This window comes from Carettochelys insculpta, chromosome 4 (genome assembly GCF_033958435.1).
Source record: "Carettochelys insculpta isolate YL-2023 chromosome 4, ASM3395843v1, whole genome shotgun sequence".
Taxonomy (NCBI): domain Eukaryota; kingdom Metazoa; phylum Chordata; order Testudines; family Carettochelyidae; genus Carettochelys; species Carettochelys insculpta.
In genome coordinates this window covers 44,972,834-44,994,711 of record NC_134140.1, presented here as the reverse complement: position 1 = coordinate 44,994,711, position 21,878 = coordinate 44,972,834, and the positions used below count along the sequence as shown (strand labels likewise).

The 21,878-nt window shown below is 41.5% G+C and overlaps 1 protein-coding gene across 8 annotated transcripts in view; it reads right to left on the bottom strand.

The window, feature by feature from the left end:
• LIMCH1 (LIM and calponin homology domains 1) overlaps positions 1-21,878 on the bottom strand; it is a 308,724-nt gene that overhangs the window by 7,368 nt on the left and 279,478 nt on the right. For 7 of the 8 annotated variants that reach the window (XM_074992679.1, XM_074992678.1, XM_074992677.1 and 4 more), the window contains 4 exons: positions 20,386-20,509; positions 18,487-18,564; positions 4,505-4,613; positions 2,491-2,593 (listed from right to left, as the gene is read on the bottom strand). In XM_074992679.1, coding sequence (XP_074848780.1) covers positions 2,491-2,593; positions 4,505-4,613; positions 18,487-18,564; positions 20,386-20,509 — 414 coding nt within the window. The remainder of the gene's footprint in view (positions 1-2,490; positions 2,594-4,504; positions 4,614-18,486; positions 18,565-20,385; positions 20,510-21,878) is intronic. The other variant, XM_074992680.1, reaches the window with a different exon arrangement.

The following is a 21,878-nucleotide window of genomic DNA, read 5'->3' as shown; positions in this document are numbered from 1 at the left end:
GCAGTGCATAGCACTAAAGAAAAACAAGATTAGCTATTAAACAAACAAAAATGTATGCAGGGTATTTTATTTACCACCTACAGTAGTATTGCACACTAATCTCATAATGTATTTGCTGTATTTATTTGTATTTACTTTCACTACACTGTACTTATGGAAAATGTAACTAAAATTTACTTATGGTTAAAATGCCAGTTAAGAGTTCTAGATGATAGAATGCTGTATACGAAAGAGTTTACAGTACCTAGGAGCCATCATGTACCCCTTTGTGCTAGGCTCTGTATATAGCATACGAATTTGTAATGAAAACAAAAAACCTTAAATCAAATATGTTCAGCTAATGTCACCATAATACACAACGTTTTCCTCCACTTTCTGGCACAAAGCTGTAATTCAATTGCAGAAGACAACTGGTACTTCACATATACTTGGTAATATGTAACAGTGCCTTCTACAGTAAGCCCTCCAGTTATGCAGGGGTTCGGTTCCTGCAACCCCTGCATACCTTGAATTTTCATGCAAGTCAGGGACAGGGGCAGAGATGGGAACCAGGCTGCCGCTTGTTTCACAGCTCCCCTCCACTTGCAGATCTGGCAAACAGAACAGCCCACCAGGGCTGGTCAGTTGCCTGGTGTCTTCTCCCTGCCTTCCATCAGCAGCATGGCTATCAGGCTGACAGCTGTGCCACTCCGGGAAGGCTTTTAGCTCCCCTAGCTGTCTGCAGCTCCAGGCAGCTAAGAGAGCTTAAAGCTCCTTCCCCCTGCCTTCTCTGAGCTGGGGAAAGGCAGGGGGGGATGCTTTCAGATTGCCTAGCTGCCTGCAGCTGTGGACAGCTAGGTGAGCTAAAAGCCTTCCCCCCCGCCCCGAGTGGCGTGGCTGTCAGGTTGACAGCTGTGCGGCTGCGAGAAGGGGCTGCAGAGCAGCATCAAGTTGTGTTTTACTCATGTTATAGCAAGTTACGCGCAACTTGAAGCTGTGTCCATCAAGGGTTTACTGTATTGTAGATGGGATAGCAACCCTCTTTCAACAGCACCGGCATTTATTATTTATCTTCCAATTTTCATATACAGCTAGAAAAACCAAATGTATATGTTTAGGGACAGTTCCTTACTTGAGTAAGAGTTTGCACAATTATGTCTATGGACATGAAGGATTTCTAAATTTTCTAATTTTGTTCAGTTTGATATAAAGCGCCTAAGAGAGTTTCATAACAGAAATAAAAGCAATTGTACAAATGAATGAGAGGTTGTACAACAGCTCCCTCTATCTCTAAGAACACAGAAATATTTCTAAACTGAAAAATGAGTAAATACCTTGTGAGTACAAGCTGTGGATCAGAGTATTTTTGTCCCTTCATTTATATAGCCAGATATTCTGGGGGAGAGGAGGAAATAGTATGGGGGGAAGGAACAGTCTCCTGTGTTTTTGTCTGATCAATAACAATCATGTCCTTGACATCAAATATTCAACAGAAATTTCAGATCGAGTCTGAGAAGCTATTCTAGGGTTTTCTCCAAGCCCCCTTTCTCATGCAGAGTAAAAATTCAGGGTATATCCTATATATTTTGACCATGTGCTGGGATGAGAGACAGGAAAGAAAGGGGTTAAAATTCTATAGGAACTTGATATCCTTCACTTGCAGATGGCAGAGCAGACAGCAGCAGCATTTGGACTGCCCTGAGCACCAATACTCTCCAAGGACAAGCGAGAGAGCCGTAACAGGCACGGTCCGAGTCTGCTGCTGGGCCCAGGTATTTAGATGTTACATGGGATGGCATGTCTACTGCAAGTTGAAAAACTCTAATCCAGAACTTTCTTGTCCAGCAACATCCATAATCTGTCATGGTTTTAGTCAGCTGGATGACCACTTATCATGGGAGGGGCCAAATTTCTCGTGGTCCCATAAAGTTTGTTTCCAGACAATCCTGGTTCTCAGTGTTCTGTGCTGTTATTTAGCTGTGATTTATCCCTAAATGTCTTCTAAGAGCCCAGTAACCAGTGTAAGTGTTGGTAACGTGCTAAACAATATTGACCTTCTGTGGTCCATAAAATTGTCTCAGCTGGCACCAGTCAGGTCCCGAGGGTGCCAGACACAAGAGGTTCAACCTGTGCTGTCTTTTCTGCCAGTTCAAGGGCAATGTTCATGGACTCTGAAGTCCTTTTTGGACAGAAAGGTCAAAGTGGGGAAAGGTTGTGGTAAATGTCTTCAGTGCTGTCACAGAGAAACTCGTAATCCTCTCCAAAAATATGAACAGCAATTATAAATTGAATACATTTTCAATACCAAAGATTATTTTAGCTTTGCAACATAATGCTTGAATAAAGGGAGAATAGGGCAGAGATTTTTGATCACCAGCTTAAAATTGATACATTACATGAACATATAAATAAATATGTACTTTTTAAAAAACAAAAACGTCAAGATTAATTCCAGAATGTCATGTGGAATTAAAAACACCATGGACACTTAAAATGTAATCTGGAACTTACTTCTGGATCTGATGTAACAATCATTGCAGTTGAGAAGACCATTTCTAATCCTGACATCTGTTCCACTTGCTGCATCTCCCAGCTGTCCCTTGCAAATTCCACACTATTGGGTTGAAAAAAGAAAGGAGAGATAAGGTTGATGGGACAGATATTTTTTTCTCAGTCTCTCATTCTTTCCAAAGTTTGAATTTTCATTTCATGAGTTCCTTGTGAAATGTGGAGGGGGCCGGGGGGGTGGATTTCATGTGGTCTAAAAACAAGGTTTTTACAGCAGGCTACATTTAACGCTTGATCCAGTAAGTCTTCATTTAGACTAAATGCACATTAAACTCAATTGGGTTTTGCCTGTGACTTTATTAGAGAACTGAGCCTTTATGCTCAACAAACCTCAGAAAGGTCAGAGGTTGCAAAGATGAGGATGGTTATGGACACTTATCTGAATGTATGCTGTATAAATCAGGTTGGAGATATTGTAAGACAAGGCATTCTCTTGAGATTTCTGGAAATCAGCAGCTTAGCTGATTGAAAAATATCAAAAGAACAGTCTCTCTCAGTGAGAGAGGGCATACTGAAAATCAGAAAAACACATTCACGGAGACAATGGAAAATGCCTGCAGGCAAACCCCTTTCTGAGGCAGAAGCAAATTTCATTTTGAGACAAAGGTTAGCTCTGGTTTTTGACTGGGAACACATTTGCCCATCTTTATTGATATGCTGCCTCCTTTAAAAAGTAAAATCTAGGAGCAGCAGCTTGGGTTCAATGTGATATTTTTGATTCAGATGTTGGTTTAAAAATTCCACAATTGTTTTTCAGCTGCCTGGCCAATGTCTTCATTGCTGCAACTTTTGCTATTTTCCCCCATATGTAATAGGGAAGAGCAAAATTTAAAAGTCATTTGCATATAACACAAAGATCACATAGTGCCAAGTACATCATACTAATGCAAGCATTTGAAATGGGAACAAGTGGTAGTATGCTTAATCCATCTTTCTTCCATCCAATGCTTATATTTTTTCTAAAGAGAGACTTGAAGCTGTTTTAGAATCTAATTAGTAAGAAGTCTGTTCAAATATGCTCTCTAGAAAAGTGTTAGCACAGTTTCAATCCTCCCTGGGTCACAAAAATTTTTTTCTTGATGGAGCACTTGTATTGCAGCTGAATCTCAAAAATGCTCAATGGCCAACATAACTTTACAATAAGCATTTCTAAATTGACACTGTATAATTCTTATATATTTTTTCTAGGATTTTAATCAGTGAAAAGTCTACAAGATTAATCAGATCACTTGAAAATGAGTGAGGAGAGTTGGTCACAATTACTTTCAGTTTAATTTGATAAATTACTTAAGCACAATTCAGTCAATACCTACATTCAAGTATTTTATACCTGGAAATGACATGTAAATTGAACATTAGCCAGTGTCCCTAACTTCTGTTATTAAAAATTGTGGAATAATATCTGCACAGTTACTTGCTAATAAATAACTGATCTTGGTTCAATTAATATACAGATTGAATCTCTCTCATCTGGCACCCTCAGGACCTGACTGATGCCAGACAGGAGAATTTGCCAGGCCACAGGAGGTCAATATTGTCTAGCACATTACCAACACTTCCACTGCTTACTGGGCTCTTAGAAGAAATTTAGAGGTAAATTAAAGCTAAATAACAGCACAGAACACTGAGAGCCAGGACTGGTGGCTGTAAACAAACTTTCTGGGATGACAGGAAACTTGGCCACACCCAACTAAAATCATGCTGGATTACAGATGTTGCTGGATGAGAGCTCTCTGGATTAGAGAGGTTCAACCTGTAGTTGACACAACTATTTGTTAGGAAATAAATTTATGCCATTCTAACTCCACTTCAATACAAATACATAACAGCAGAGAATAAGAACTTTCTCTTCCTTCCATTTTCAGTATTCATGGTCACTAATTACAACATACTTTCTTCCCACAGTAACTATGACAAAAATAGCATGAAATCAACCAAGATAATAATGGCATCATACCCTGAAGCAATGAATATGAAAATATAGACCAAGTGTTTCAATAATCATGGCAGCTCCTTTTCCAAGAGGAAGCCGACAGGTAGAACATAGTTTCTTTCCACTGACAGACCTAGAAGACAATACATATTTTTTTTTTAAAAATTAAGAGTAGCATGTCCAGAGCACAAATAAATATTTAGGCAGCTTTATTAAGAGGTGGTCTAGCAGAATGAGTGAAATATTGGAAGTCAGGACATCCTGAGTTATAATCATGGTTATGGTACCGTGCAGTCTGGGCCAAGCCACTAAACCTCTCTGCCTCAGTCTCTCCATATATAAAATGGGAATAATGCATATCCAGTTGACTTACAGATGTGCTGTGAGGATTCATTAGCTAGTGGGAGAGGGGTTTTCATTGGGACTTGTTCACCTAAATTACCAAAGTGCTTTTGATAGTCTACATTCCTTAAGAGTCAGTATCACGTTTATGAATATGTAACACACCTGCATGCCAAATCAAAAAGAGAAGATGCAGATTGCTGAAATACAATGGCTCCGTTGATGGAGTTAAGCAGAACAAATTACTTCTGGATTATTTTTGCCCTAGCTAAAGATGTAACAATCCAACTGTACATACAGGTAACTTGACTATGTTCCTATCATAGGATACTTTCAGGTAAGTTACTTGAAAAAAATTCAGGGTTAACAGTTAAGCTGTAAATAATAAAATAATTCAGCAACTCACTTCTCCATCAGGGAAAATTGAGACATTGAGTTTTTGAATTAATTTACAAACTGTTACCATGGAATTTTTTCAGACAATTTATTTAAGAGCATTTTAAACCTTTCCTCAAGCCTCAGCTCTGCCATAATGCCTGTAAGAAATCAGCCAGTTAAAGGGTGAGGTTGGGGGATAAACAGAAATAGCTGATGCATTTTTCATTTAAAATTATTATAAAGTATATAAAAGTGTATATACTTGAATATATTGCACTCTTCTCATTCCTTCCACATGCTGACTATGTTTTTAGAGGTTTAGTTCCTCAGAACATGCAGCATGCGGCTTAATTTGTACAGTGATCAGCAAAATGGGCCTCGATTCTGAAAAGGACCTTGCCTTTTGGCACTATTGTATTAACAATACTGAGTAGCAATAAGTGAGACATTGGAGGTAGTAGAGAAATTTCTCATGAGTTTCAAATGAATGCTTTATGTATAGCCAGTGATAAAACAACACACAATACTCACCCTTACATTTATGTGTGCCACAACATATTAATAAGTTGCAAAAGTGTACATTTGTAATCCACTGATATATACCTTGGTTTTATTATGAGAGAACAAAGGCAAATGCTTCTTCATCCACCAGGAAAGTTCACAAGTGCACACCTTGCATTAAGTTACTGCTTTTGGTATGTGGCTTACATTTAAAATCCCTTAAAATATAGTTTGGGGTGTTTATGAAATATATCATCCCACTATGCCAAGAACTTCCTAATAAAAAGATAAAAGTAACAGGAAAAAGGTAAAACACATTCCTCCAGCTCTCTTTTAGCTTCCCAAAGAGAAGCAACAACCAGATGTTGGCAACAACAGGCAGACATAAGTCTAAAACTAACAGGGAAAAGTTTTGTGCTTGGCTTTAAAAAGTTGGCCTTAATATCCCATGAGCTGCCGCACCTCTGCATGCAAAATATCATGGGCCTCAAATTAAGAGATATTTGAAGAGACGTCTCTTAGCAGAAGAGTCAAATATATCCATACTTGTGATAAAGTATGCTGTGTTAGTTTGCCTAAGAGCACATACTATCAGTACAGAAAGGAAGCAAGAGAACACAAATAAAAGCAATCTCAGTACTATAAATTAGTCTTAGCATATACTACATACTCAGGAAGATGCCACATCTGCACAGGTTAAACCACTTTTTATAACAAATACCGCCTTAGGTGAATGTGATTGCGAATTAACAATTGCTGCTAAGATGCCACAATTCATAAATAACTAGGATTAAAATCCTTCAGAGAATCCGTTCTTCTGCAGTGATCACAAGTAACAGCAGTAGATAAAAGAGAAAAAAAATCAAAGTGAATCTTCTCTTGGGCTACCTGGCAGATCCACTCTCTTCTTTTAATTTGCAAAGACTTGATTTTCAAAAGTGCTGAAAATGCACAGCTCTCACCGATTTTAAGGGGTGCTACAGGTGTCTAGCCTGAAAACCAGGTCATTCATTTGTAGACCTTTTGGGCAAGGTTTATAATCACTTTACATAAATCTCATGCCCTGCTCTGGCCCCTCTATATTGGGTGGAAAGGGCTAGAGCAGCCTTTAAAGGGCTGTAAAAGCCTCCGATCCATCTGTGGCAGAATTACCCCAGGAAAAGAACTGAAGACGACAGCTACAGGTGTTTTCCAAAGACTCCTACACAAGTCCTCTCACAGGAGGCATGCTGGCGGTGGGATGACTATGAAAGGGATGGGTAGGCATGTAGTCGCAGTAGGTAGCATTGGAATTATTCTGGCAGCTCTGCTGGCTATGGATGGGCCTACTGAATTACACTGGGGCTGCTCTGCCCTCCGCAACAGCTCGGACTGGGAAGGCATAAAGACACCTCACCACCACCACCACATGGAGACTCTGTTTTGTGTATCTAGTACAGTGCTACTCACATGGCAGGCAATTGCTTAATATATATTGTAGTTAGCTTTTCAGGACTATATTTACATCTGGGTACAGAGCATGCATATTAAAAGGCAACCCAGAACTAATCAAAATCTGCGTACAATAATGCCTTCAAATATTCACAGTTTTCCTAATGGTACAGGAGCTATTGTCAATTTCACAGAGAGAGCAGAAACATGGGATGGGCCTGGCACATACTCTGAAAGTGTAATTGCATTTTAACCATTTTAGTCTTAGCTGTGCCCAAATTAACTCTGTGCATTAAAACCTACTTAATTTTGATTTATTAAAGGCATTTTGCGGGGTACAAGGTGGCTCAGTGGGATAGAATGCAATTATCCTCTAGGTCATGATTCAAATCCAGTCCATTACTTGTAGCGATCATAAGATATTACAACTTCATAGATATTCTTCGGTGGCCTAATGTACCTGAAGTATTTTGGAAATCTAATTCCTAGAAGACCTCAATCTACATCATAATCACTGCCCTTACTTGGAGTACCAACAGAGAAGCCAGGTATTAGGGTTGACAAGTCTCTGGGGATATCTAGGTCAAATCTGAGACACAGACTGCTGTGTTTTAGCATTCATTACCACGTCTGGTACTGCTAATAGAGTACGTCAATGACGAGTGTGAATCTGACATTTTCCAGGAGTCCTAGAAATCCACTATAACTTAAATAAACAACAAAAACCTAGGCTGCAGTACTTAGTTCTCATTTCCCTGCAAATTCAATTGCTCAGGGAATCCTTATATTAAAAATAACTTAAAAATTGATTTCACTACAAAGATTGAAGATAACAGACTGTATTACTTTACAGATTGAGTTTCCAGGGGGATGAATTAAAATAATCAAAAGAGCAAAACTTGTCACAGTTCTAGTTCTGAAACAAAACACTCGTTAGAGGACTGAAATTTTATTAAGAGGTGCTTGTTTTACCAACTCTGGTAAAGAGAAGCATTCACTTGCCAGTGTTTTTTTCCTATTTGCAGAAGCAGTTGGTTGAACAAAGGAATAGAGTAACATGAGGTTGCCATAGGTAACATTTTCAAAACGATCCACGTGATATAGAAAACCAAACCCCAGCTTCAAAAGCATCTTGGGCACTTAGGACCCAAAGGCTACAGTCACATAGCCAAGTTATTTTGAGATAACAGCTGTTTAAAAATAAATTTGCTGTTGTCCACATGATGCAACATGCTATTTTGAAAAATTCAAAATAGGGGTGCATTAGTTTGAAATTGGCAAACCCCACTGATGGAGGAATATCAGTTATTTCAAAATAGGTGCTGTTAAGAGGCGAGATAATGCTTATTTCAAAGTAAGTGCTATTCCCTGTGTCAACAGCACCTATTTAAAAATAATTATTTTGAAATAAGCACTATTCCCAGTCTCAACAGAACCTATTTCAAAATAAGCACTATGGCTGGGTCTACACTAGAGACTTCTGTCAACAGAAGGGGTCTTCTGTCAACATAAGTCAGGGAGCTTCTACACACACAAAGCATTCTCTCGACAGAACTCTGCATTTATCTCAACCATGGCATCCCTTGAAAATCTGAGGAATAACATTACCGTCACGGAGTTCTGTTGACAGAAGTGCAGTGTAGACACTTCTGTCAACAACGAGGGCTTCCAGTTCACTGGGCAGTCCTGTTTACAGAGCTTCCAGTCAGCCGTTCTATTGACAGAGGGCCAGGCAGTCTGGATGCTCTCTGACAGAGCAAACTGCTCTGTCAATCTGCTTTTATGTGTAGATGCACTCTGTCAACAGAATTACTGTCAACAGATGCTTCTAGCGTAGATGTAGCCTATGTGCGCAAAACAACATACTTCAAAATAGCTAAATGCTATTTCAAAATACATTTTGGCCATGTCCACACTTACTAAAAACTTCAAAAAATGATCACGCTAATGGCCAAATCAAAGAATACTAATGATGCACTGAAATGCATATATGATAGGAATAAGGGGATTTCGCTGTTGGCAGGATCCTTTCAAAAAGGACCCCCATGTAGAAAAGCCAAAGCCTGAGCAACTTTGCTTTGTGGGGCCCTGGGCAATTGCCTGCTTGCTACCCCTACTGTTGGCTGTAGTTTTTACATGGAGAGAAAAGGTTGTGCCATTGGTTGGCCATACAGTTTTTATAAGATGTTGGGGGTAGGAGGGTTCAGAAAGAAAAAGACTGAGAACTCCTGATATAATCCACAGTGTTTTGTCATGTTTCCCCAGAGATAATTTGATCCCCAGTGCTAGAAACCACTATGTTCCCCTCAGCAAATGCGGACTTACACAGCAGCCAGACTGCCTGCACTTTTGAGAATGCAAACTACGCAAACTTCCAGCAAGTTTCCTCCATTTCACCCAAGGATTTTAAAATGCAACTGAGTGGCTACACAATAAACTTCAACGTTTACTATGGCTAAACCACTTTCCTAGACAGACAAACATGTTTCAAGATGTACACTAGGTGCCCCATTTGTCCATTAAATGAAAAAGAAGCCAAATTTGAGTTCTGCAGAAAAAAGCAAATAGGAATTTTAATTGGTATATATAAAAGTAAGTAATGCAAACATGGCAACACTGTTCTCTTACTGTACTTTTACTCTCTCAATCAACATTAAAACCCAGTGAAGACTCCAACTTCAGTTCACCAAAAGAGGAAAAACGGTGACCTGTCTTTCATAACTGTTGTTCTTGGAGATGTGTTGCTCGCATCCAGTCCCTTCTAGGTGTACGTGCATCTACACGTTGTCAGAGATTTCTGATTTAGCAGCACCCATGAGACTGACTGTCCCTCCTGCGTTTAGCTTGGGAATCACCTAACTCCAAAAGATATGAGCAAGTACTTGAATAAAAATGGTTACTCACCATTTTAACTATTGTTCTTCAAGATGCATTGTTCATACCTATTTGAAATGCATGCTTCCTGCTCCGTTGTTGGGGTGGTCGACAAGAAGAAAGTGAGTGAGGGGTGCTGGGTTGGTTGGGTTATATACACGTTTCACATAGGTGCCACTCCAAGGGGCTCCCAGGTCAACCTGGCTGGCTAGTTGCTAGGGAAAACTTTCCGACAGCCATGAACGTGTATGTACGCACGCCTGATTCGAAGACATATGAACAAGTGCTCAAAGAAGAACTGGTAAGTAAATGTCCTTGTAGGCGTGGAATCAGGAAATGATCTTGGACAGAAAATTCAGGTACAGCCGCAGCTGGACCTTGTCGAAAACTATGTAAGGTGGGTCTGACAGGACTACTCTGATTTCAGACATCCTCTGGGCTGACGTTATAGTGCCTAAGGAGACGACCTCCAAAGAGAGAAGCAAAAGGGAGCAAGAAGCCAAGGGTTCAAAGGAGGCCAGGTACAGGGTGTTCAGGTACAGGATCTCTAGAACCTTCAGGAGCCAAGCCCTCATAGGATGAGCAAAGGTCAACTTGCTCAGAAGCAGAAGGTGGAACACTGAAATAGCTGCCAGGTGTACCTTGGCCAAAGACAAGCCCTGGAGCTTAAGTTGCAGCAAATAGTCCAATCCTGCTGTGAGGCCGCCTCAGAATGAATATGCACGTCTGAGGCCCAACATGTGAAGGGCTTCCACTTTGCCACATAAGTAGCCCTGATGGAAGGCTTCCTGCTGCCTAGCAGAACCTGTTGGACTGTTGCAGAGCACTCCCATTCATCCATACTTAGAAATGAAGCAGCCATGGCATCAGGTGCAGCAATGACAGGTTGAGATGCAGCAGATTGCCATGGTGTGGGACAGCAGATCCATCCAGGTCAGACACCTCAAGACTCAGTAGCATGCCGAGCCTGGGCTATGAGAATGCCTTGCTTTGCTTCACTTTTAGCAGGAGGAGGAAGGACAGCAATGGCTAAACACACCACCTCTTCATTTTGCAGACCTCTGATGAGCCTTGAGGAGGAGGCTGGCACAACTTTCTAGCTGACTGGAAGGTATGCATATCCAATGAGCGAAGGGCATTCTTCAACCCACGTAGCCTGGGGTCAGTCTGGTTGGAGAAGAGTCCCACAGCACTGATGCGGAACCACTGAATTGTGGGCCTCTCCCAGTAGATGTGGGCCTCCATCTGGAGTCAGAACCTGTGTCACCTGTCCACTGCAGATACAACCACCCTCACAACTGAGTCGCCTGCATCTCATTCCCATTTGCAGGCAGCATCTGGCTGCTGTGCTACCTTCCTCCACCAGGGTTCCCAACATTTGATCCTGACCTTAAGTGAATCTTGAAATTTTCTAAGACTCTCTCTAAGATTAAAAGTATAACGTGGTTTCCATTTGAACCTTATTCTAGTATAAAGTCATATCAGCCCCTCAAGGCCTTATGGTTTGCCACCCAGAATTGTAGGCTGGTTGTTGAAAGTCTTTCTGCTGAATGATAAGCTTCTTGGCCTCTTTATTCTTACGTGTAGAGGTGGTAGGGACTTGCTTGTCTTTTTTGTTGGCTGCAGAAACAGCCAGCTAGCCTGGTGGTGGGCGGGTATAAAGACACTCAAAACCTGTGGCCAGCATAAAATATTTGTCCTCCTTGATAGGACACCTTTCCTCACCAAGCCACCAGTAAGTATTCTGGAGTCATGGCACCACAGACCAGTGCAGCATAACGACCAGCCTTGTGCCAACAGTCAGTAGCCATTCCTTATCAACGTTGGTCTAAAGAGAATAACATCTCTTACTGCAACCCAGAGGATTTGGCCTAGTACCCTGCTCCACACCCATGCTGTTTCCTTGCCCTTTATAAAACCCCTCACCACTAAATCCTCACCACTAAACCCAACCCAAAAGCATGTTAACTAATAAACCTTCTTTTTCCAACTTACTATGCTTTTATTGAGGGGGCCCTAATGAGTGAATTGAGCATTAGAAAGGGAAAGGCCAAGACAAAGAAGATCAACCAATCTGACACCACCATCATCACACTGGGAGACGATGACTTGGAAGATGTGAAGCAGTTCACCTCCTTAGGAAGTATGGGCAGAGACGGAAGAACAGATAAGGATATCAATGCCAGAATACGTAAAGCAACAGCTGCATTCAAGATTCTTCATCCCATATCTGCAAAGATGAAAATGTGGATCTTCAACTCAAAGGCGCAGAGTTTGCTCTTATATGGATGCAACACCTGGCATACTAAAAAGTCTTCAAATTACTGTCTACAGACACTCACACAGATGCCTGAAATACAGTATTTGCAGAAAATGGCAAGACTTTGTCACAAAGGAGGAGCTTCGGAACAGAGCAAGACAAGAAACCCTTGATGGCCCCAAATAAAGAGAAGAAAGTGGGGATGGCTAGGCCATGCTCAGAAAACCATCATCCAGCATAGTCCGTCAAGCTCTCAAATGGAACCCACTCGAAAAACATAAAAAAGGAAGACCTCAGACAACGTGGAGAAGAGCTGCTGAGATTGAACAACAACTGGGGTACTCCTGGAGTCAGCTACAAGTTTTGTGCCAGGACAGTGTAAAGTGGAGGAGATTTGTAGATAACCTTTACTGCCATTTCAACATAATTCTCTGTAACTTGATGTGACTTCTTCCTTCTCTGCATTTATGGCAACCTCATTTCAGGGGGACTACAGCCTCTACTTCTGGTTGCAATGTTGTTTCCTGAAAAAAAAAAGTTGAAATATTAAGGGACTTGTCAATAGCAATATTTTGATCCTTACTGGGAACAATGACCATACTGACAGAAAGAGTGGCTGGCTGTCTCTATGGAAGAGCAGTTTGGAACTGCAAGGTCACTCTGTGGACTCTTAAGCTGAAGAATGCATGATTTCAAGAACAATTTAAGCTCTTCTGCAGCTGACATCTACCTTCAACACAATGGTAAGCTATCTTCAGCTCATGGGAAAAAATTTTGCCACGTGTCCGACTGTCCGCCACCATGGCCTGGGGGAAGTGGGAAGGGCCTGCTGCAAGGACTTCTTAAATCGAGGCCTGGATTTAAAAGCAGGCTGCTCCAGGGGTTTAAAAAAAATCATTAAAAGTTATTAAAAGTCCCCAGCCCAGGGGAAGGGAGGGCTTGCCATGACGTGATTTAAAAGCCAGTCATGCTGCCTGCGTTTTCCTGTGCACTGGGTGAATCAAAGGCAAAAAAAAATCATTAGTGACTCACAAAACTTCCCATGCCTTCTAGATAGCCAAATGAGACATCAGCCTCCTCAGAATAAGAAAAAATACAGATAAGGAAAGATTGCTCATTCTGTCCTGGTACATTGCTGGAAAATTTGCAAGAATTCTCTGTGGGGCCATTATTCCAGATTACTTAATGGTGGCTTGGCGTGGTGAAGTGTCTTACCATGGAAGTAGGAACAAGTCAGGTCTCCCCAAAAATCTCTTGAGGAGAATCCAAAAGTGCCTGTTTAAGACCTTCAGTGAGATGTCCAAACAGGATCAGCACTCTACCACCTAAAGTATTAACAGGCTGTTGTAAGGAAAATGGGCATAGACTCCCCCACACCATGATTGTAACATACTATTATCAGTAGAAGTAAAGTATACTCACCAGAAGTGCCCTCTCCAGCATCCTGGTTTATCTCCAAAGCCGCCTCCTGTGATAAGGGGACAGGCTTCAATTCAAAAAAAACAGTTCCTGGCTTGCAGGATCTGATTCTGCACTCTATTGGACCCCGCTGTCGTTCACCTCTTCCTTATACAGCAAATCAGACCCCACTTCATCATCCTGTCAAACACTGTTTAATGAGGTGTCAATGTGTCTTCTGGGGGAAGAGGATGCATCTGTCCCCAGAACAGCATGTAGTTCATCATAATATTGGCATTTCTGGGGAGATGCCCCAGACCAACCATTAACTTCTTTACACTTTTGGTAGCTTTGCCTCAGCTCCTGGATTTAAATGCAGGTCTGCTCAGTGTCCCTGGTGCACCCTTTTAGAATCATGCCTTATGATATCTTTACATAAATATTGGCCTCTCTTTTGCTGACTTCAAGGCAAAGGAAGATAGCTTCTTCCCTGCACACTGGGATGAGGTCTGAGATCTCCTGATAGTTCCATGCTGGGGCTCTCTTGCAATCCTGGGAACTCATGGCTGCTAGGTGTGCCACAGAGATGTGCTTCTGATGTCTGCTTGCCATGATGGCCAGAGAGGAAAGGAAATGGATTCAAAATTCCCAGGCTGATGACCACTGCTTTCTGTCACCTACTTCCCGCTCACGTGGAGGACGGCAGCAATGAAGGATTGACCACAAAGGACACACCGAGAGACATTGTGGGATAGTTTTAGAAGCTAATAAAATCAATTTCAATAAGGCTGCCATCTCCACTTGCAAAGGTTGACATTGTAAAATCCACTTTTAGGAGTTACTCCCGGTGAATTTGGCATTACCAAAGTTGACTTTAGAGCCCCTTCAAATTAATCTATTGAGCACTGTGGTGTAGACAGGTCAATTTTATAAACCATAAGACACTTAAATTTGACTTAATTTCCTAGTGTAGACCTGGCCTGACTGATCATCACAGGCAGTAAACAGGAACTGAAATAGCATGGGCTGGTAGCTCGTGATCCACGGCAGCATGAGGGTGGCACCCTAGAGGCCACCACTCAGTCAAAAATCTCAGACAACCAGGCATGTGAATGAATGCACACCTAGAATGAAATAGACACAAGGAAGCACTCAAAACAGAAAATTTATTTCATTTTTATCTCTCTGGTACCAGTGCTTTTCCTCAAAGTTTTCTCTTCCTTTTGTTTTTACATCTATTTTTTCTCTCTACTCTTCTCCTATCTCTCTGACTTCATTCCGTGTTTCCCCACCATCCATTCTCCCTGGCAATTCTATGCCAGGCCCTCAGGGGATCCACTTATTTTGTATGCATTTAAGAGATAATGTGGATACCTGGGAAGCCAGAGTAGTAAGAATAAACACGGTATGTATAAATGAGGGTTTTAGTTGTAGGGACTGAAATCAAAAATAGATCTGACCTACAGAGAGAAGCTTGGTTGCTCATGGCTTCCCATTCTCTAACTCATGACGTTCTAGTTTCCTACCATCACTGCCAAAAGATCACACAGTTCTACGTCTCTCTCCACAAACTTTATTATCTTACTCTGTTCCCTCCTCCCACATTTGTGTGCTTCTCCCACATGCAGCTTCAAAACACCTCCACGCCATCCTTTATAAAGGGAATGCCCTTGAGAGTGAATCAGTAAGGCCACTATCCTCCTCCTCCTCCAAACACTCTAAGGTTTTATGTGCCTTCAAGAAATTAATCAACAAAAAAGGCTATATAGGGAGATATTTGGCAGAGTTAACATTTAAAATACTTTTTTGTATATTGTAATTCCCTTTTCCTGTCCTTTGTCGTGTTAATTTGTACACTGTCAGGCAGTGACTATTTTCACGTGTGTTGACTGTATTTAGAACAACCAGAGAAAAAACCACAACCAAGCAGGTTAGATCAATTTTTTTAAAACCATAATTTTTTTAAAATATGATGAAACAATCCATAGTTTTAATAAAGCAAAATACTATTATCAGCTGGAAGAGACCTGACACGAATTGAGTTAAAATCTCATTGAGACTGACAGGTGTGAATGCCACCTTCAGAAAACAACTACAAAGCTAAGGAATGTGTGAACCTGTCCAGCAGCCTTTACTGAATATTGTTTTTTGGGAAGGTTTAAGGAAGTGTGTGAGGAGGAAGAACACACAAAAATAAAAGACCCTGAATAAGAAAGAACTAGAGCCTGAAGAAACAGTTGAGGCAGAACAGCCAACCCTGGAAGAAACCTATAGAAAGGTTTTTAGGTCAGGGATGCAGGCTTGGATCAAAAAGAGGGCCACAGGATAGTCTGGAAGCAACAGCAACAAAATCCCATATGCCATTAGATTATCAGCATTAGCAAACAGAGGAGAGGTTGAAATAAACGTGGCAGTGGTTCTTCTACCAATGCAAAGTGCACTTTCAAAAGGGCACACCAACAAAATATAGTATTCTCTGTTATTTCAAATCATAACAAGCAGAACTTCATGGCCGTGTCTACACTAGCCCCAAACTTCGAAATGGCCATGCAAATGGCCATTTCGAAGTTTATTAATGAAGCGCTGAAATATATATTCAGCGCTTCACTAGCATGCGGGCAGCCGCAGAACTTCGAAATTGACGCGCCACGCCGTCGCGCGGCTCGTCCCGACGGGGCTCCTTTACGAAAGGACCCTGCCTACTTCAAAGTCCCCTTATTCCCATCTGCTCATGGGAATAAGGGGAGTTCGAAATTGACGCGCCTTGCCACTGTGCGGCTTGTCCTGACGGGGCTCCTTTTCGAAAGGACCCCACCTACTTCGAAGTGCCACGGCCGCCCGCATGCTAATGAAACGCTGAATGTGTATTTCAGTGCTTCATTAGTAAACTTTGAAATGGCCATTTGCATGGACATTTCGAAGTTTGGGGCTAGTGTAGACACGGCCCATGAGTCATTACACCAATATAGATGTAAGGAATCTGCCAGCAGGAGCTCAATTCTGCTGAAGGATTTGGGGAATGTTTCTTTTAGAGATCATTTATATGAAAATGCAAAGATGTGCATATGTAAACAAACCCTGATGGGTAGCAGGTGAAGCAATGACATTTCATCTATCGCAAACATGTTGTGAAGTCACAATTTATGCTACCACCCAGTGTAAGAATTGTGGAGTCTCACCAATGCTTGAAGTTGTTGTGGGGGTACAGGGCAGTCATTATCACTCCATTTAAGCATTGTGGATCAGGGGGAGATGAAGTGGTTGAACTAACTGGCTGGGAACCTTTTTGGCCATACACCTGTAAGACTGGTTTGACTAGTTCTACCACGCCCCCCTCCTCCATTCAAAGACAGATCTAAAACTGGGTCTAAAGTTATTTTGTGAGAATCCACCTTGGTGGATACAGAGATGCTGTGGCTAGGCCCAGAGCTGAAGTCACCATGAGTTGAAATCACCGGCTGCTGAAGCGACAAAGAGCTGGAATCACAGGGTTTTGCCTACAGTAAAACTCACATGACAGCAGCAAACAGCCAGTGGAGCACAATGGACAGGCAGCTGGCAGGAGTGAGCGGTAGGTGGCTGGTAGGAGAAGCAGTGGGTGGCCAGCTGGGCAGCTGGCAGGAGTGGGCGGCCAGCACGAGCAACTGGCGGGTGACTGGTGGGGTAGCTGGCAGGAGCAAGTGGAACACAAGACAGGCACAAAGGTGGCACTGCCTCAGACTCAATGAGGGAATGCATCGGGGTTATGTGTCAGGGTCTGCAAGGACTGGACAGAGTTGTAAGTGGGGCATTTGAATGGGGGTATGGAGAAAGTTTGGGTGTGTGAATTGGATGGTGACAGTATTGGACTGGTGACCCTGAGACGCAAAGGACACTGCTCAACCCATTTAAGCTGGGACAGTTACTTGAGGGTGGTTATGAACTCTGGGCATGGTATTTTCCACATGAATGCCGTATGACTTTTTCATTAAAAGTTTCTTTTCTACACTCAAACTGTGCTTGCGAGTGAGGAAGCATTGCCTCTATGAGGCAACAGGGCGTCTGAATTTCCCAGGCTACTGGGTGGGGACTCGAGCTGGTTCTATGTAAAAATGGATGAAAAGGAACCCCTAGATACTGAACCCAGCCCTGGTTGCTGCCAACTCCTTCTGGCAGAAGGGTTACATAAATAAGTAGTAGGATCAAACGCCACCTTCCATCCAACCAACCCTTTACTAAGCATTTAGTTTTGGTTGGTACTTAGTTACCCAGCTCTCAATAAGCCCTATCTGTGTGAGAGAACCAGGCCTCCACGAGATTAGCATGAGTGTAGGGATAGCAAAGGAACCACCATGTGCTTCACGTCTGGGATTTAAGGATGAGATTTCTGTCGACAAGTGTTGAACTATCAGTCTCACGAAGAGCTCCCACAACTACGCTTAAATGGATACATTTCCCCGACTCCAGATAAGCACTAGATGAAATTGCTAAACATTAAATACAGCTGAAAACACTTGACGTGCTATTTTCAAACTACTGATACTACAGAATCAAAATCAGTGTTGCATATAAGGGGCTAGGGATTACATGATATTTGGAATTTTATAGCAAAGTTGAGTTTGATAAACTAAATGTTTGCACCAAGCTGTATTATTTTTGATAAATGCTTAACTAGACAGCAATAGTGGGGAAAATTTGTATTGCAGGGGACAGCTGAAAATACCAACAATGTTAAAATAATATTAATAGATTTGAGCTACTCCCATTTATCTTTGGAGTTTCCCTTCAAATTACATTAAAAAATACCAGTCAGTCTGCAAAATTTCTCATTGACCCTTGATACCTGTTGGGTGACTGGCTTTGAAGTGTAGGAGAGGATGGAGATGACAGATCAGGCCTGAAATTCTCATGATAGCCTGTCCTAAAGTGTACAAGAGAAAGTTATAGTAAGATTAAAAGTAAATAAATGAAAAATAAAAATCCTAGCAGTATCATAGTGATGTGGTAAAAATAAGCCAGAACTAAAATTCAGCCCTGCTGTTTAAGTTCAATCAATATAAACTCTTATTTTGACATGAAGAATATAGTAGTTTTTTGAAGTGTTGGTCTAGCAAGAAAAACTATTCATGTTGAACAGTAGCTTCATTGCAAGCCTCCAAAAATACAGGAAGAGCTGAGCAAACAATTTGTATTGAAAATATTAGATCAGTTTCACCTCTCACTGGTTCAAGGTTGTATGTGAGCAGATGCTGATTTGTTCATGTGCACTAATTATTTACTGAATAATTTCAATATTAATTCTCAGTGTATAAATTATTCACAAGTAGTTTGCTGTGGGTATTAAACAGCTGAAAAATCAAGCTAAGCTAGTCAGTTTTGGTTGGACATAATTCTCATGGTATGTTTCCATGCCTAAACCTAACAAATGGCAGTTATAATTAAAATAAGCCAGAAAAAGTAAGAGTGGTGAAACAAAAGTTATAGGTGAGGAATGAGGTAATTGTTTGTGTAAAAATTTATGTAAAAGTATTTTAACAAGCAAGCAGATCCTCATCAATGCTTAATTGTAAGCTCTCTCTCTCTTTCATATGCAATATTGATATTTTTCTAGTGACATTTAAATAAAAATATCTCCTTTACTGAGAGAGAGAGAGAGAGAGAGAGAGAGAGAGAGATATGAAGCTATCCTTTAATGAGGTTTAAGTAGAAATGCAGGGCAAAATAATGGAAATAAAGTGAAGTCAAACAAATAATCCAGAAAAAAATTACTGTTCTTAGTACCTTTTCTTCTAAATTTAGAATGCTGTTGTATGGCTATATTTAAAGACAAAGTATACAGAAATGGAAAGTAGCAGCCAGAAACTATTTCAACATAGAAGAAAGTCAATGAATATTGCACTTTGGCCTTGATAGTTTCACCTGGATTGCATTTCTTAAGAAATGTGAAGACGAGTACTACATGATTAAAGATTGGGAAATTAGGTTCTCAAAAGTCAATGACAGTTTTGCCATTGTCTTAAGTGGGATCAGAATTTCCCTCCAGGTGTCTACAACAATCGACTCTGCCACTTTACAAGGTCTGTATATATTTACAGTATACAACAACCACAGACATAATATATTGGCTTTCTATACATGCCACATGTTAAAAAGCTAAAGAGAAGTCACAGGTATAGTAGCAGTGGGGGGTGGGCTTCAACAGGGAGGCGGGTGCAGGAACTGAAATGAATAAAGATTTTGTAAGAAAGCCAGTAACTAGCAATGCGACATTGTATGATTTATCAGATTTGGTCCCACAAAACAGCACATTTTCAAGTAACTTCTGAAACATTCTGGATGCTACTAGAGGCTCTGTCTAGACTGCAGGCTTCTGTTGACAGAGTGCACATCCAGACCGCAGATCTCTCGGAAGAGATCTGCCAGTCAGTAGTGTTCTGATGACATCCCTGTGCCCCTTATTCCACAAGGAAGAAGGGATGCCTCGACAGAGGGAGTTCTTCCAACACTGGGCCCCATGTGGATGGACCAAATTTTGGAAACGCCTCTTCCGACAGAACTGTTGGCAAAAGAAAGCAAATGTGTTGCACAATTTGTGTATCTTTTGCTTACAGTTCTTGGCAATCTAGACATAGCCAGAAAGAAAATTAGAGTTAACAAAACTTCTCAAACTTTACACTGTATTTTATTTATAAAGACATCTCATCACTGGTAAAGGGTGCAATCAAGCAAATTTGAGACCCACCTCCTCCTTTCGCCTGGAGAATTAGCCTGCTGGCCTATGTTCTGATCCAGAGATGTTTTCTGTCTAACTTCCTCTGAAATGTGTGGTGACCTTTTCATTAACAACTGCTGATCCCATGATACATCTGAAGTTAAAGTGGAGTAAAATGAATACTTGAGATAAAATCCATTTGAGAAGATTATTTTTGATCAATATAATTTGTGGGTACAAACAAGAAGTAGTAAGGCATAAAAGTAAAATAGGCAACAGCACTTGAGATATCAGATTATATTCGGTATATTTTCCGGTTAGGAAACGATACAAGAACACAACAACTGAGCTGCTTAAACATATCCATATAACCCTTCTGACCCTGGCTTAGTGTCTGTCAGTCTGGATGCACCCCCGACCTGCCGGCATTATGTTCTGCTGCCCCAGTTTTTGTCCTCAGCACTAGCCTTGCCCAGACCTGCCCCAATGAGACACGCTTCCTCTGCCCCCACAGAGTTAGTGCTGAGGCAGCAGCATGTGCAATTTGCAGGAGGTGGGCACTACCAGGTTGGCAAATACCAAGCCGGGGTCAGGAGTCTCAGCTTGTGGATTAGGGGCGGGATGCTGCTCAGATCCCAATTTGGGTGGACCTGAACACTAACTGGATGGGCCATGGTTCACTCAGGCTCACCTGTGGCTATACCACTGGTCCCAGTGCAGGGCTCTGGGGGACCTGCTATTTACCTCTCTTCATTGTGAAGATGGACCATTTATTCCTACATTTTGCTTCGTATCTTTTAGCCAGTTACTGATCCATGAAAGGACCTTCTCTCTTATCCCATGAATACTACTTATTTTGCGTAAGAGCTTTCAGAGAGGAACCTTGTCAAAGGCTTTCTGAAAGTCTAAGAACAATATACCCAGTTGGTCACTGTTGCCCACATGCTTGTTGACTCTCTCAGAGAATTCTGAGGGGTGAAGAGGATTTCTATGGCCATGTTGATTCTTCCCCAACATATTGTGTTCATCTATGTGTCTGCTAATTCTATTCTTTATTTTCAACCTGTTTTCCTGGTGACAAAATAAGGCTTAATCACCTGTAATTGCTGGTATCACCTTTAGAGACCTTTAAAGAATCAGCATCACAGTAAGTATTCTCCAGTAATCTGGCACAGAGGTTAAGTGACAGGTTACGTACCATAGTTAGGAGTTCTGCAATTTCATACCTGGGCTCTTTTGGAACTCTTGGGTGAATACCATCTGGTCCTGGTGACTTACTACTGCTTAATTTATCAATCTGTGCCAAAACTGCCTCTATCAACACCTCAGTCTGAGGCAGTTCCTCAGATTTATCACTTGAAGTGGCGGCTCAGGATGGGGCTCTCGGCCATACCTTCTTGCAGCAAGACCGATGTTGATGCTGGATGTGTAGAGCTCCTCCCCTCTATTATCTCTTTAATTGCATATATTATAACAATGATGCACCAGCTCTGCTCTAGCTAAGGTTGGGAAATCCTTCTTGA